Below are 14,798 nucleotides of genomic sequence, written 5' to 3'. Positions count from 1 at the left end.
CAAAAATTTTAACTTACTTCTGATTTTAAAAGCACAGACTCTTTTCAGATATAATGTTATCTTAGATTGAAGTTTAAGAACACATCAACTCAGTTTACATTCCACATATACTTTAGTCATTCACGGCACTATAGCAAGTGCATTTCCATATGTTTGCTTACCCTCCAGGTACTCTGTCAGGACGCCCACTACTAACGCAGCTAGCTCCATAGCCTGTGCAATCTCCACACACAGTGCACACCATACACTGCTCCAGCTTCCATTTATGCATGCCTGGAGGACACATCATAGACTTCTCATCTTTTTCATCCAGCTCCTCTTCCAAGTCTTCATCCATTGCTGTTGCCATGTTCTCAACTCCAAAACCTAATGAAGATATTGAAACAAAAAATAGCTGTTTTCTGAGGCCAACAGTGACTACTGAGGAAGGTCCCAAGAATACCCGCAGATCAGATTTTAAAAGCAATGATTAGGCATGCCTGATTTGCATGCTCAGCCAGCACAATGACACCTTTGAAACCTCTCTGAGCATAGGCTGGGATATATATCTAGATTTCACAACTAAAAAGGAAATCAAACATTTATATTCAGTATACAATTAATAGGTCATTTACTTGTCATGCATAAAACATTCCTATCCTGCAAAGGTGAATAGGTCTGATCTTTCATACCTATATTTAGGAGTAACAGAAATACTTAGTTGTGTGGAGAAAGATGTAGACTGGCATTCATGTCCTGTTTAGGCAAACAACAGCCTCAAGACTGAATGCAAACAAGGAAAGGTAGAAAAAATTTTCTTACTAGGACAATGGCACATAGTAAGACAGGAAGTAATGAGGTTTGATTTTATTCATTTGCTTTAAAGAAAAGCTTTTTCTCTGACAAAAAAAAATGTGATTGAGATCATTATTATTTTTTTAACCTAAGTTAATTAGCATGTACAGAACACCAAACACCTGACAGCTGAAGTGAAAACATCCATACCTGGTTTTTTTAAGCACGCTACATGTACTTAAGCTTTAGTATTGGAATTATAATAAAACGTTTAGCTATACGTTTTCACTTCTGATATTTTCCAGCACACAAAACAAAAAGTGTAGATCCCTCACCTTTTCCTCCTTGGCTCATGGAGCCTGTGTCTCGTCCACACTGTCCTTTATTATTTACGCCAAATGTCCAAACTTCTCCATTCTTCATTAACACACAGGTGTGAGCTTTGCCCATAGCTACTTGAGTCACAAAATGGCCTTTCAAATCTGTTACTAAACCTGTAAGACAAAAAAGTTGAGTGGTAAATTGCACTTTCTACCTGAGAAGGAAGCTTCAGCAATGTAACAAAATTGCTAGTGGATACTGACAATTTTTAAATTAACAGCAGGGAGAACAACAGCTAGAATAAGTAGTAAAAGGAGAATTAGGCCTAGGTCATTTGTCCTGCAAAGAAAGGAAAGCCAAAACCAAACCAAACCCTACTACAAATCATCACTTGTTCTGAAAAACAATTCCGAATGAGTCATAATGCTGTTGGAGTTTATTTCTTTAACTTAATTTTATTCAAATCAAGAGGTACTGGTTCACCTGCAAATTCAAAACAGGCTGTCTTATGAGCAGAGAAACTCAGAAGGCTTGGTTTCCTGCAGCCTTCCTCATAACAAAACATGTCTCACTTCTACGACTCTTCCCTGCGTGGCCTTCTAGTGTCACATTAGTACAACAAATTATTTTATTTTTTTCCCATAGTGGAAACATTCATTTGGGTATTTGTTACCGTTGCTAACGTTTATTTTTACAGAACTTAAGGAAATTGTCTTCTCTTCCTATCCCTCAGTCTTATTTGACTGAATCACAAGAAATCAAGGAATCACAAGAAATTCAGAAATCTACTAGGAGTTTAAGAAACACACACATCATTTCCACAGGTCAAAAACCTTCAGACTAAATTTCAATTACTGTAGTTGAGAAATCACTTAAAAGACAAATATTAACTTACTTGTACTATCAGAGTAAATGGCATCTTTTCCAAACATGTAGAGTTCTCCATCTTTTGAAATTACAGAACTGCTTCCGTTATTGCACGCTGTAGATATGACGATCTTTCCTTCCATTTTAATAATTTTTTTAGGCTTATATGGTTTTGACTGCCGTCTGCTTTTAGCTTCAAATAAATAATTAAATAAATAAATACCAAGTGATTCTAACCTTCAAAGGCACAATAACATTTGTTTTATTATTAGGGGTTAGTTTTCAGACTACTTCCGAAAAAAAAAAAAAAAAAAAAAACAATCCATCTGTATGATCTCCAGGTCTAATTTTTATTGGATTACAGTGGTTTCTCTCAAAAAATTCAATGGTAAGTAAAGTCATGATTAGATAGGTATTTTTCAGTAATGATTCTTGAAGTTTTTCATTTATATATATACACTGAACTAACTTAATGAACTTTACAAAACAGTGCATAGTAAAAAAAGTCCCCATTGCCATCTGAGGCAATATAGATGACAATATATGAAAAACAAGTTCAGAGAAATGTTACACAAGTTCATTTTTGTAAAAGAAAAATATTAAATTCTCTATTTATTAAAGCCATGTTTAGAAAACTTCTGAGTCACAACAAATTCCCACAAGCAGAAAAAAGGAAGAAAAAGTACTAAGAAAACCCCCCCTGTACTAAAAAAAAAAAACCCACCCCAAAATCATTGTTTGCAATTTGGCTTCAGACAAAACAGTAACACCATAGCTAAAGACTGGATAAAACAACTAACAGCTACTATTACTGCCTGTGAATTTTCACCCAAGTCAGAAAATTACCAACTTTCTACCAAGAACACATGCACACTCTGCTGACAGAAACACGGTCTCTCTGCTCAGGTTTAAAAGAAATCAGGGAAGAAGAATTCTAACTTGTGCACATTCACTCTGAGCCAAATTAGAGAGTGACAAAGGGAATCAGATGAGTCAGGAGAGAGTCAAACTTTTAAAACAACTCAGAAAGACCTTGAGCAGGTCCTTGAGCAGATTCTTCAGTAAGAAGATCTAGTAAGCACTAAATGTTCTCACCCACATTTTGCTAGTTCAAACAAAAGCAGTGACAGTAATTTACTTCGAAGTGCTACACTTTTGTTTCATCTGAAATTATAGATTAATTAAATATACAACAAAAACAATCAGTTAAATTGTATTTTGTATAACTTCCTGCGAAATTTTGCTTTCAAATGTATTTCCTGAAATATTTTTGTTTGAATCTTTTGAATTTACTCTACATTTACTGGAGAAAGTAGTATGATTTTGTCCCACACAGTGTTCCGCAGATTTGCATTTAAGAAGACTCTACAAAGTTACTATAGCACATACCAAGATTTTTTTATCCAAAGACTTTTACACAGGAGTTTTACTATTAACTTTCTCTTCCCTGAGCACATTGAAGAATCCACTCTAGATGCATTATCAAACCTTAAAATATGTTTTTGCCTATATTTTAGTTATATTACATGGGAAAACCCACATATTCTTGGAGAATACTGTCAGTGTAGTTAATCTTTCACTGGAACAATAAGTTAAACATGCTTTGTTTCTGCATGAGCTATGCCACATCTCACATATGCAGCCCACTGGGTATTTGTTAAAATCTTTCTTGAAAGGTAAAACTCCTACAGACTTGATTGAGACAAAACTAGACTTTACCATTGCTGTTTATCAAGATTTAAAATCTATTTTTAAATTCTATTTTAAATCCATTTTTAAATTCTAACCGTCTACTACTACCTAAAGACTTGAATTTTATAGCAACATTTGAGCATTATTTATCGTATTTCTAACTGAATGCACTAAGACACAGAAACTTCAGTCTTATCGAATCCGGGTTTAAATTCTATGGCTAGCAGACTGAACTTTTCCACAAAATTACTTTGTGAAAAATATACTAATTTTAATGGTAACATCAAGCTACATTATTAAAACAGAATATTATTGAGAGATTAATTTGAGGTAGGCATCAATACTATATGAAAGTGCTATCTATGAAATATACAGTACATTATCCTATTAAAATGTACACATCATGAGGCTGACAACTCAAAAATATCAGCTTTGTTTTAAGATCCTCAAGAGCTAGGTATTTATCAAAACACATTTTTTTACTTCTTTTTTTTTTTTTTTTTTTTCTTCATCAATTTAACACAACAGCCTGTTTCCTAAAGTGTTTAATTTAATATCACAGCTTTAGGGCACCTGAAGCCACCTTTCATTGTCTTATAAAGTATATTTCAACCTAAACAAACCTAGATATGAAAACTAGGAAATTTGTTAATTTTATATTGAAGAGGCATTTGTTAGTCTGAACATCAAATTAATCTGTCTTCTCTAATGTCTAAAGAGTTCTGCTTGATCAAGTACAGAAGACGGTGCTTCTATAATTTCTAAGCAATGTACCTCTCCATTACAGAGAGGCATTAGCTGCCAAAACACCCGTTTCCAAAGTTGTCTAAAACAACATTGAAGAGGAAAAAGTTTGGCTCTTCAGTTTTTCCGACAAAGTCCCAGGCAGATGGCATGGCCTCTTCATCAAACTTACGACTGTCATTTCTGAGGATAACTCTAAAATAACACTGCTACCACACAATCCAAACTCTGTTAAAACTGAGATCAAAATCTACAGATGGAAAGACAGCTGCACTGGTTGTCAGGACCTGTGGCTAGCATAAAATTCAAACCCAATAGCATGCTTACATGTTCTTGGAAAACGTTTAAAATGCTTCCTTTCAAATTATAAAGTAATAGCCTAGTTAACAGGCTTTTATCAACCACTGATCAAGCAAGCTAATACGTACTTGATTCGCCATCCTCTCCTTTACTAGCAGAACCTGTGAAGAATATGCTTCCATCCTCAGCAACAAGTAAGGCATGTGAGCCATCATGTCCAACAGAGAACTGAATAATCTTTGGAGATTTTGTGATCGGGAGTTCAACCCATTTTCCCGCTGAAGGACCACCTTGTTTGATTCCCAGGCTCTGATATTTGCCAGTGTAATAAACCTAGGAGAAAATAGTTTATCGTTTTCAGTTATGCCACAGCACTTTAAACTTGCATAATTTTTGAACTTGCATTGTTTTAAAATCCTGTCATTTCAAACCATACAGAACCTTTCCTGCTACTGTTTACACCATTTTCACTATCTCTGTCCTAAACTCATGAATTTTGACTTAAAAGGGGAAACATTCTGAATAGATTCTCCGTGTTTTGAAGCGTGCTTTCTACTGTGCCACAGAGTCAGTTTTCATATATAATTGTTTGGCTAGATGAGTTGAACACACAGCAAAACTGTTCAGAAGAAACTACTCAGAGGAAACCAAGCATTTAAAACACTTAAGAGAAATGTCTGATCTGTGTAAAAACAAGACAGTGTTATAATAATAAAAAGAGTAAAAAACACCAAATTACTACAACTTTTAATATACTTCAGCACATTTTCAAAACTTTTTTTCAGTAAATGCACAGTGGCCACTGAGTACATAAACAGTAAGAGAGAATAAAATATTTCACATGAACAAACACAAAACTACCAATATGGACTAAAAAGTTTCCTCTAGAACCATGCTACTCAACAGTACTATAAAATGGGTGTGTTAACCTATGTGGGCACCTAAAGCCATTTTTCATTGTCTTATGAAGTGTATTTCATACCTAAACACACAACTTCAGAGATCAAAACTAGGAAATCTGTTAATTTTATACTGAAGAGGCATTTGTTAGTCTGAAGATCAAATAATCTGTCTCCTCTAATGTCTGACCAGTTCTGCTTGATCAGATTCATTTGCAAAATTTATTAGGGAAAAAATAAAAGTTCATACTTATGAACTTTTCACCAGTATCACTGTTTTGATAGAAGCAGAGCAAGACCTTCATTCCCATAAAGAAACACAATTCTGAACATTGGAAAACAAAGAAGTATACTTGTACAAGTAAAATAACATTAGTTTCCCAAACTGAAATAGAAACACAGTAAATAAAGTAAAAAGTCATAGTGACATTAAGCAAAATTATTTCTTAATTTCAATTAATATGCAAATGTCTCTGAAAAACAGTCTCCACTGAGCAGAACCAATGTATCGAACAATTAAGAATACGCTTTAAAAAAATTAATTGAACACTTTGCATAGGGGAAGTCAATAATTCTCTGAAGAATCAGAAAAATCAGGCTGGGATTTAAATAAACTACTATGGCCAAACTGTTAATGGGAAATGAGGTCAAAAATTTTTTAAAAGTGCTAATATATCATTTGTAGACAGAAGAAAATTCCCCTCTCCCCCAAATCTAAAACAAAGCCCCACACTTTCTCTAAGATTGACTGTAGAAACTCCTATAGATTCAACCAAACAGTCAAGCCTCAGGTTTCTCAAAGATTCCAACACCATCTGTTCATGTTTTCGAACAACCATTTGCCTTTTTCCTCTTTAAAGTGGGCTCTGAATATACGTTTAAATACAGTCATATACATTCATTCTAACATACTTAAAAGGCAAAAAGGAATTGTGGAAAATAACCATTAAATTAAAAAACATGTAGAAATACATTGACTCAATTTGCTATTTACTACAGAGTATTTTCAGTACCTTTCCACTAGCAGTTTTCATTAGTGCAAACTCTCTTCCAGCACCAAGGACTGCAGATTCCTCATCGAACCCTGTACCTGGGCGAGTAAGATTGCGTTAGCCGGACAGTTTAACCGGGCAGTTCACAGACCAGTTTATGGACCTAACTCTGCCAGGAAGAGTTTGTCATAACAAAGGTTCTAAAAAAGTCACGAGTGAAACAAAGTTCTATCGCCACAAGAAGGCTTACTGGCTAGACCTGGCAGAGTTGTTCAAAGAGGAAAAAAGCACTAGCCTAAGAGCAACTGCACTTGGTCAGAGTAAAGGTCCACGTAGCCAAACGTGTATTTGTTCCGATAGTGCCAAAAGTGAATACCTAACAGAGCAAAAAAACCCTTAGCAAAGGCAAAGTGATATTTCTCCAAAATACCTTTGTAGACACCAACAATTTTGCATCTCAAATTCTGATGCAAAGGTGGTTTCAATTTATTTAGTATTTTTCAATGCATTTCTTTTCCATTAATCCAGCCACTCGTCCTTTCAACTTTTGTTAACTTTGACCCACAGCAAGAAGATGTACAGCTTAATTATGTCTTATACAAACACTGTTATGAAGTCCAAGCTTCAAACAATTATATATTTATTATACAACTACAGGAAAATACTGGGAAACCATGGGTAGTGCTATAGATAGAAAAGTGGTTCAAAATGAGAGTATCAATTACTACGAGTCAAATAATGCTTAAGTGGTTTCAAAACTCTTGTACTTCACCACATGTTTATAATGAAGCTCTATCTTCTTGCATATAATAAAGGCAAAAAAAGGGAAGGGTAGTGTTTCAGTTTTATTATTTGAATTACTACACTTGTTATTAACCTTCAAAGACTTACTGATAATGTGCAAGTCTTTCTCCAGATCAAACAATGAGATGCCACAAGCATGTAAGCATTTTCTTGCAAGCTTAAGCTGCAGTTCTTGTTGCAGTACTGGCTCAGTACTTGTTGCAAATATTCGCACTACAAAGCCATCCTGCAATAAAAAAAAAAATAAATCTACTTTATACTGTATGATAAATGCATTAATTTACTTTTCATGGCCTAAGTGCATTAGTAAAATACTATTTCAGATTAAATTATCAGAGGACACTTTGATAAAGTAATGTTTATTATAGGAGAAAAGAAGTGCCAAACAGGATGAGCTGATAAGCATCTGACAGACCTTAAACATAAACTGAATTCTATGAAAACACTATGAACACTATGAAAATAGTGAATTGCTACAGAAGCAATTAACTCTGAATCTCACTACAGAAGTATTGCTTTTAGAACTATTTACATCTATCTTTTAAGCCCTCAACTTCTCCAGACTCAGAACCCAAAATTCTGCATACAATTTCAGAGTGATTGCTTTAAAGAGTAGCTAAAACAGGACTCTAAGTGCAGATGAAGTATCAACTGGTCATGTTAAAAGAAAGGTTGTTCCATTAGCAGGGAAATGGATTAATCCTGGTTTTCTTGTAGTTGCACGCCTGACATCTCTTGCCAAGCCTGTCTCACCCCACCCCTGCCCCATCCCTGTTTTACAATTTTCTCACTGTCAAAAAAACAGTGAGTAGTTCAGAACTAAGAATGGAATAACTGTTTGCTGAACAAAACACAGAACAGCTAGAACTGTTTTGCCCTTAGAAAAAGTACTTATTTGTGTTTCCACAGCTTTTGACAATAGGCAATTTTCACATAAAAATCTATTGGAATATAGTATCTTTCGTACCTCTTCTATTAAATCTGGCTGAAATTCTCCAACAAGTATCAAAGCAATTATGGGAAATTAAATGAGAATAAAATTGCAATTAAACTCTAAGAAGCTTATCCCACAAAGGCCCTGTAGAATAACACGTTAAAAAGCCATTATTCCATGTATAAGATCTTTTCCCTCAGAAAGCATAATTTTCTTAAAACTCATCTGAAAAAAAATCAAAAAAATCTGAAAAATCATCACAAATCAAAATTGTGTGGATAAATACCAAAATACTGCTCCTTTATGCACAATTACAGCAGTTTCTCATTACCTCTAGTTACATGGATTTCTTCCTTAGCTGTGTTAGCAAAGAAAAAAGCCAAACATTAAGCAAAAAGGAAGCTTTATGTATTGTAAAATAAAACAATTCAGTTCAGAGAAAAAGAGTTTACCCATCCTATGTAACACTTACATCTCTAGATGCTGCTATTTGATTAATATATTCTCCATCAGTGAAGAGGATATTCTGCCCTTCAGTATGACAATCTGTGAGAGAAAGATGAAGTGCACTGCATCAGTTTCTATCAACACACACACACACTGTTCTCTGCTTCTGTCGAATTCATTCTCACGACAATCAGACTACGAGCGTTCTAGTTTGTCTAAAGAGAGATCATACTGTTCTGATAACACGTTATTTTATGCTTGGATCTCCTCTCTTACCGAAAGCATGTAATACTCTTCTGTCCCTTTGAGAGTTATTAAAGCACTTTCCATTGTATGAAAAATATTGGGCTAATCCCTTACACAACTGCAAAAGCATTTAGTATTCACCTGTGAGGGGTATTCTAAACTACTGTAACATAACTAAATCTGATTTTCTGGGAGTGTTAGTCTTTCTGTTTTTTTCTTTTATAAATAAAGGTCATTGTCTTTAAAGTTTTCTCAGCGTAGCATATAAAACCTACAGAAATAAGTGAAACAATCGAACTTTCATTATTCATCTCCTTTTTCCATTTTTTATTAATTTTTTTTATATATTTGCCAAACTATTAACTGAAAATTTAGCTTTTTCAGAAAACTATGAAGCATATACTTGAATGTATCACACATTTATTGAAAACAGGTCAGCTATTTCCAGGAAAAAATGGCAGGGAAATAATTCTGCCCATATGAGGGAAAACAGAAAAAGATCACTTTCTCTACAACTTTAAAAGTATGTCCCTACACCTTCTCTTCCACCCTTCTTGCTCTGCTGATGGTGTTACTAACAAAGAGGTTGATATTATAGGGCTTGTAAGGCGCTTGTTTCACTGATTACATGCAGGAAAGAGAACTCTTCCAAAAATACTACAGGACAGCTACTTTACACTCTACATAGCTGCTTCATAACCCAACCAAAGACCCAGTTTCAGTCATTTTATCTAACAAATTTCATGCTAAATGAAGCACACATCATATCTTTCTGGCATAACCAGCAAAAGTTTGCTATTTTTTACTAGCTAGCTAGAGTGTTCTATTAAAAATAATACAGCTGGAAAAAGCCCACAGTATTCACAAACTCATTAAAATATTTATTTTTTCCTGCTGCACTGCCCAGTTCAATACAGTATCTTACCAGGAATGGAATATGCATTAGGTGGCCTTCTCTAATTCTCACATCCTGAAGTAACAGATCTACAGGAGACAACCTCCCCCTTAGAGCACACAAAGGTACGAATCACAAAGAGGGTAAGTGGCAAGCAGGATGGAGAATGGCAGATGCACTGAAGTTTGAAATATGGCGCTCTCAAAAATAATCTCATATTTAATGACCAAAGTTCGTTCACATTACTAATTCTCTACGCTGCGAAGTGATATTAATGATAAAACAAAAGAGTTGCCAACAACTTGAAGAGAAGTTCCAAAACTAATCTAAATGACAATTCTGAAAGGTTAGAGGAAGTTGGTAAGTATTAAGATCCCTGGAATGCCTGAAAATCACATGCTCACATAGCACAACAGCCAAGGAAATAAAATATTCTGACCACCAGTGGGTTCATATTACACTGTTTGGCCTATTTCTTGAGTCATTTCATGAGGAGGTGAGACTCCTAGTAAACATTTTTGAGGATTATTTGTGTTTGGTAGGTGTGCTCATAGAGTAAATCTGGAACAGGGATGTTTTGGGGTTTATTTTAACGTATGTCCTTCAGAAGACTTCCTAAAAATTAGCACTTGATTACAAAACATCTGGGCCCAGCATTAAATATCAAATTGATGGGAAGAGTGGAAAATGGAAGGCAAATGGAATATCTGCAAAAAGTAGGATAGTAGTGTGTCATGGCTAGCAAGGAGCTCTTATGATTAACTGTAGTTTTATTCAGACTGACTTTGGAAATTACTCTGGGGACAAAGATATCCAAGGTTTCTGTCTGGAGATTACTACAAAAGAAAGGACTTACATTTTACTTAAAGAATATAACTACAGATATCTGTTAATCACAGTCTCATTACAGGCTGCAAGAGAAGATCAAGCATTACCTTTGGTATTTATGTAGTCCATCCTGTGCCTGTTAATAAGTACTCTTGAGTTGTCTAGGCTACCCTCAGTTAGCAGTACTTTTCAGACTAAGTGAATAGTCCTGAGCTCCAAGATATTCATGTGTAATTTCAATGAACAATGAAACCATATACCATATAACTTCAAACTCTTCAGCTGAACACAGCAACCTTTTTTTAAGGTATGTAGTAAGCGTTAATGTTTAAGAAACAGCCAAGAAAAACTTCTCCGTAAACTCAGGTCAAATCACCTAGAAAGTCTCATAGAACTTGGGGATTCTTTTATGATATTTGGACCGGGAAGACAGATCCACAGCTCAAAGCCAGTGTATAAAGCTTGGCAAAGGCATTAGATACAAGAACGCTGACACACAGTCTGGTAGTTCCAGACACATTTTCAGATTTGCTAGATCATCTATCAGAGTGGAAAGACTGTCCTTGGAAATGGAAGTTTACGGTTTCAAGAAGCTGGTGGATCCTACCATCTGAGAAAGGAAAAGATAATGTCCCATAGTTCATCAAGTTTTCTAAGGTTACGCGACTTCTAGCTAGGATCAACTCCTAATCACATCTCCTAATGAACTCCTAATCTCCTATACATCCCTGTGAGAGTAAATATGAAAACCTCATTTAAATGCATTATCACCAACCCAGGCATTTGAAAGAGATTAACTCCAGATAGAGCCATATCTGAATACCATACCAACTAGGAGGAAATAGTTGGAGCCATATCAGTGTTCAGCTGTTAGCAAGGTTGCTGCCCTCTAGTTCTATCCGGTGTGAATTTTCAGAACTACAACATGCTGCAAGTCATTATTAAGATTATAGTGGGGCAGCTACTCTTTAGAGTTATGTACCTGCTCAGATTTCTTCAGGATAGGTCACATACCCTCCCCCTGCACCTTCATTTCTTTCTTTCTAATGGGAAATAGAAATAAGAAGTGGACCCCTTTGAATCTGTCCTAGCCAAAAGAACAAGGCCGTATCTGCTCACAATATAACACTGAGACAAATGTGTAGAAGTACAGAAAGTGAAACAGCAAAGTTCAAGGTCTGAAATACAAAGGGTAGTAATTATGAAGAACATTCAGTATCCACTTTGACAACATCACAAACCATACAAAATGCAACTGTGTGAAAGAGTGTGAGGGATTTCTGAATGGGTATTCTCACGGTTATAAGATTTGCTTCTGCACTGAAAAAGTTATTACATTTTTGAAGGCATACTGGTCACCCGGATTTGCAAAAGAAAGCTAACAGCTCAGAGGTGCAGACTTTAAATGTGCTCAAGTGTCTCTCAAGACTTGCATGAAGAGCGCTGATTTGTTTACCAATGGTAACATAATTAAGTATCTCAAAGGATCCTACTAGATGAAGAAGCTGCCTTGAGGTGAAGAAAATACATAAACAATTCTACAAGACAATTCCTTGAAACGCCTGCTCAAATTTCTCATACAGCTCTACAAAGACCAAGCAGCTTAAACAGACATCCGCATTTTAAGGACTTGCAGGAAGTTGCATAGACTATATTCCACATTCATAGTTTTTTTCAAAAATCACTGTTAGTGTTTGAAATACAGACAGCCTAGGCAATATTTTGGAGGTTTTAGTCAGCGCCTTCTTATTTAAGTCAGGAAGCAGCAACACAAAATCTTTCTTCTGATCTATAGAATAAGTCTGTCGTTGTTTGATTGAAAGATATTCTTGTGCCCTTCTGCTGTTACAGGAGTGGCTAAGAACAGATGTGTTTCAACAGGAGGCCCTTAAAGCATATTCCAGGAACATCCTCATTTTCTAAACAAAGACTCAAGTTATGATGCTCCTCTGGGGGGGAGAAAACAAGAACAAAAACCGCCTTACAAAAATTTCCCAAAACAAATAAACAAAACCCCACCACCCATTTAAACATCAGAAGCATGGTCAAATTGTTTTGGTCATAGTTCAGAACTACCTACATGTAAGAGATACTGGAAACAAAATCATATCTGAGCCAAACGCTCGAAGTTCAAACAAGGAAGAAATAAGAATCGTTTAAGAAGGAACTTAAGCTCTTGGAGTCTTTAAACTAACATGACCATACATTCTTAAATGTTGCAATATTCTTCCAGTGGTCGGAGTAAGATGCGAGACTTCCAAATGAAGTACTGCAGCTAGTCTAATGCAGCAAACCAAAGTCATAAAAAAGCAGTCTCTTTGTGATCTCAAAATCTTTCTCAATTTCTTTTCTGATTACCTGAAAATACATAGCATGTAAACAGCAAACAATAATCATCATCTCATATTTAGAGGTTCGTACCTGGCAAAGCAACCGTACCGTCTTGTTCCAAAGTTTCAGGGTTTATTCTTATGGCTGTCATACTGTGATTATTCGCATCTCTATATAATAAATAACCCTGGTAAGAGTAAGAATATATATATTGGTATGACAATATTCTTAAATACATCAAACAATATTGTTTTGTTATTATTTTAGGTATTGTTTTGAAAATTGGGAAACCTTTTTTACATCAAATTTGCTTCGTTTTGGTAATCAACTTTTTTCCACTAATCAAATTCTGCAGTAAAAACCAGAAACTTGACCTCCTTCCTCCACGCTTTCTATGTGCTGTAAGTCATTGTGCTGATGCTCATATACAGCTTTTCAAGCTACATGTAGTAATTCTCTTCTTCGTATGTATATACAATTACAGTTAAAAGCCACAGCAAAAACCATGTTCCTGTCCTCACTTTCTAAATCAACAAAAGATTCACAGGAATTTCAGAAAGGAGACACATATCACCTTATATAGAAGACTGATCATTAATGAATATTAATATGTGCACTACAAACTAGGTAATCCTTCGAAAATGTTAATTCACTACTTTGACACCCACACCAACAAGATTCCATGTATTTATTATTTCTGAGCTCTTCAAAGAAATTCCTGCAAGATGCATGGTGATTTTGGTGACAGCAGCCATGACACAAGGTCGCATACAATGAGTTCTCATACTGCTCACCTCCTGGCTACTAACCAGGCCTAGGGGAAGGGAGATATTCAGGACTAATGATTTCCTCTTTCTGTTTATCCACATACAAAACACCTTCATATCCTCAAAATTACCTATTCAGGTCAGCAGCCCACATCAAGAAGTCTCCTTTGGTATATCAAAACAGCATCTTGTCTCTTTTCATACTTATGTATTTTTTAAAGGTTTGATTCAGTCACCAGTTCAGAAGGTTTACTAGTAAAAAGATTCGCCTACCTGAAACTCACACTTGAGGTTTTTTGTTTATATCTATAACTTTGAGTGCACTTTTTAATAAATGCAGTCAAATAAATTTTCCTTTAGCTTAAACTAGATAGGTTGCATAAGCCCACACAGATTCTTGAGAGCCAATATGGCAACTTTACTCTCGTATCTTTTTTGATCCTACAACACCTGTGAATCCTTCAAAGATTTTGAGGAAGCACAGTAGAAACACAGTTGGGGAATTTACACTTAGAAAGTACTTCTACTATAAAAGCAATTACAGGAAGGGAAAAAGACTAAAGGCACTTATCAACATACTCATTCAAGGTGACTGAGGCCAAGCGAAGTAACATTCATCTACAAGAGGGTGGCAGAGGCCAATACGAATAACGACTAATAATGATTCTGACAACAGCAGTGTCATGCAGGAGATATGACAATGGCTTGCACTTACTTGAAGCATGATTGGCCTCAGGTGGGGATTCTACATATCTAAGAATGGATGCATTTCACAGGGAGGTCACTAAGGCTTAACCTCAGAATATATCCATTTGTCAGAGTCAGAGACCCTAATTACAATCATCTAACAACAACAAAAAAAATCCAACCAACCCTTTTCCTTCTATACAAGCTACTCGAATTTTCCTGGATAAATCAATCTCTGAAATGAGGAAAAACAAACCCACATAAACTAGG

The 14,798-nt window shown here is 35.4% G+C and overlaps 1 protein-coding gene across 1 annotated transcript in view; it reads right to left on the bottom strand.

Moving 5' to 3' along the window:
- MYCBP2 (MYC binding protein 2) overlaps nt 1-14,798 on the bottom strand; it is a 213,475-nt gene that overhangs the window by 155,056 nt on the left and 43,621 nt on the right. Inside the window, exons 8-15 of the mRNA XM_086620176.1 lie at nt 13,165-13,261; nt 8,800-8,873; nt 7,481-7,619; nt 6,611-6,687; nt 4,827-5,031; nt 1,991-2,155; nt 1,110-1,268; nt 162-366 (exon numbers count right to left, since the gene is read on the bottom strand). Coding sequence (XP_086476302.1) covers nt 162-366; nt 1,110-1,268; nt 1,991-2,155; nt 4,827-5,031; nt 6,611-6,687; nt 7,481-7,619; nt 8,800-8,873; nt 13,165-13,261 — 1,121 coding nt within the window. The remainder of the gene's footprint in view (nt 1-161; nt 367-1,109; nt 1,269-1,990; nt 2,156-4,826; nt 5,032-6,610; nt 6,688-7,480; nt 7,620-8,799; nt 8,874-13,164; nt 13,262-14,798) is intronic.

Source organism: Tauraco erythrolophus, chromosome 1 (genome assembly GCF_009769465.1).
Source record: "Tauraco erythrolophus isolate bTauEry1 chromosome 1, bTauEry1.pri, whole genome shotgun sequence".
Lineage (NCBI taxonomy): Eukaryota > Metazoa > Chordata > Aves > Musophagiformes > Musophagidae > Tauraco > Tauraco erythrolophus.
Note: the sequence above shows the minus strand (reverse complement) of the source record. Positions and strands in the feature narration are given on the sequence as shown.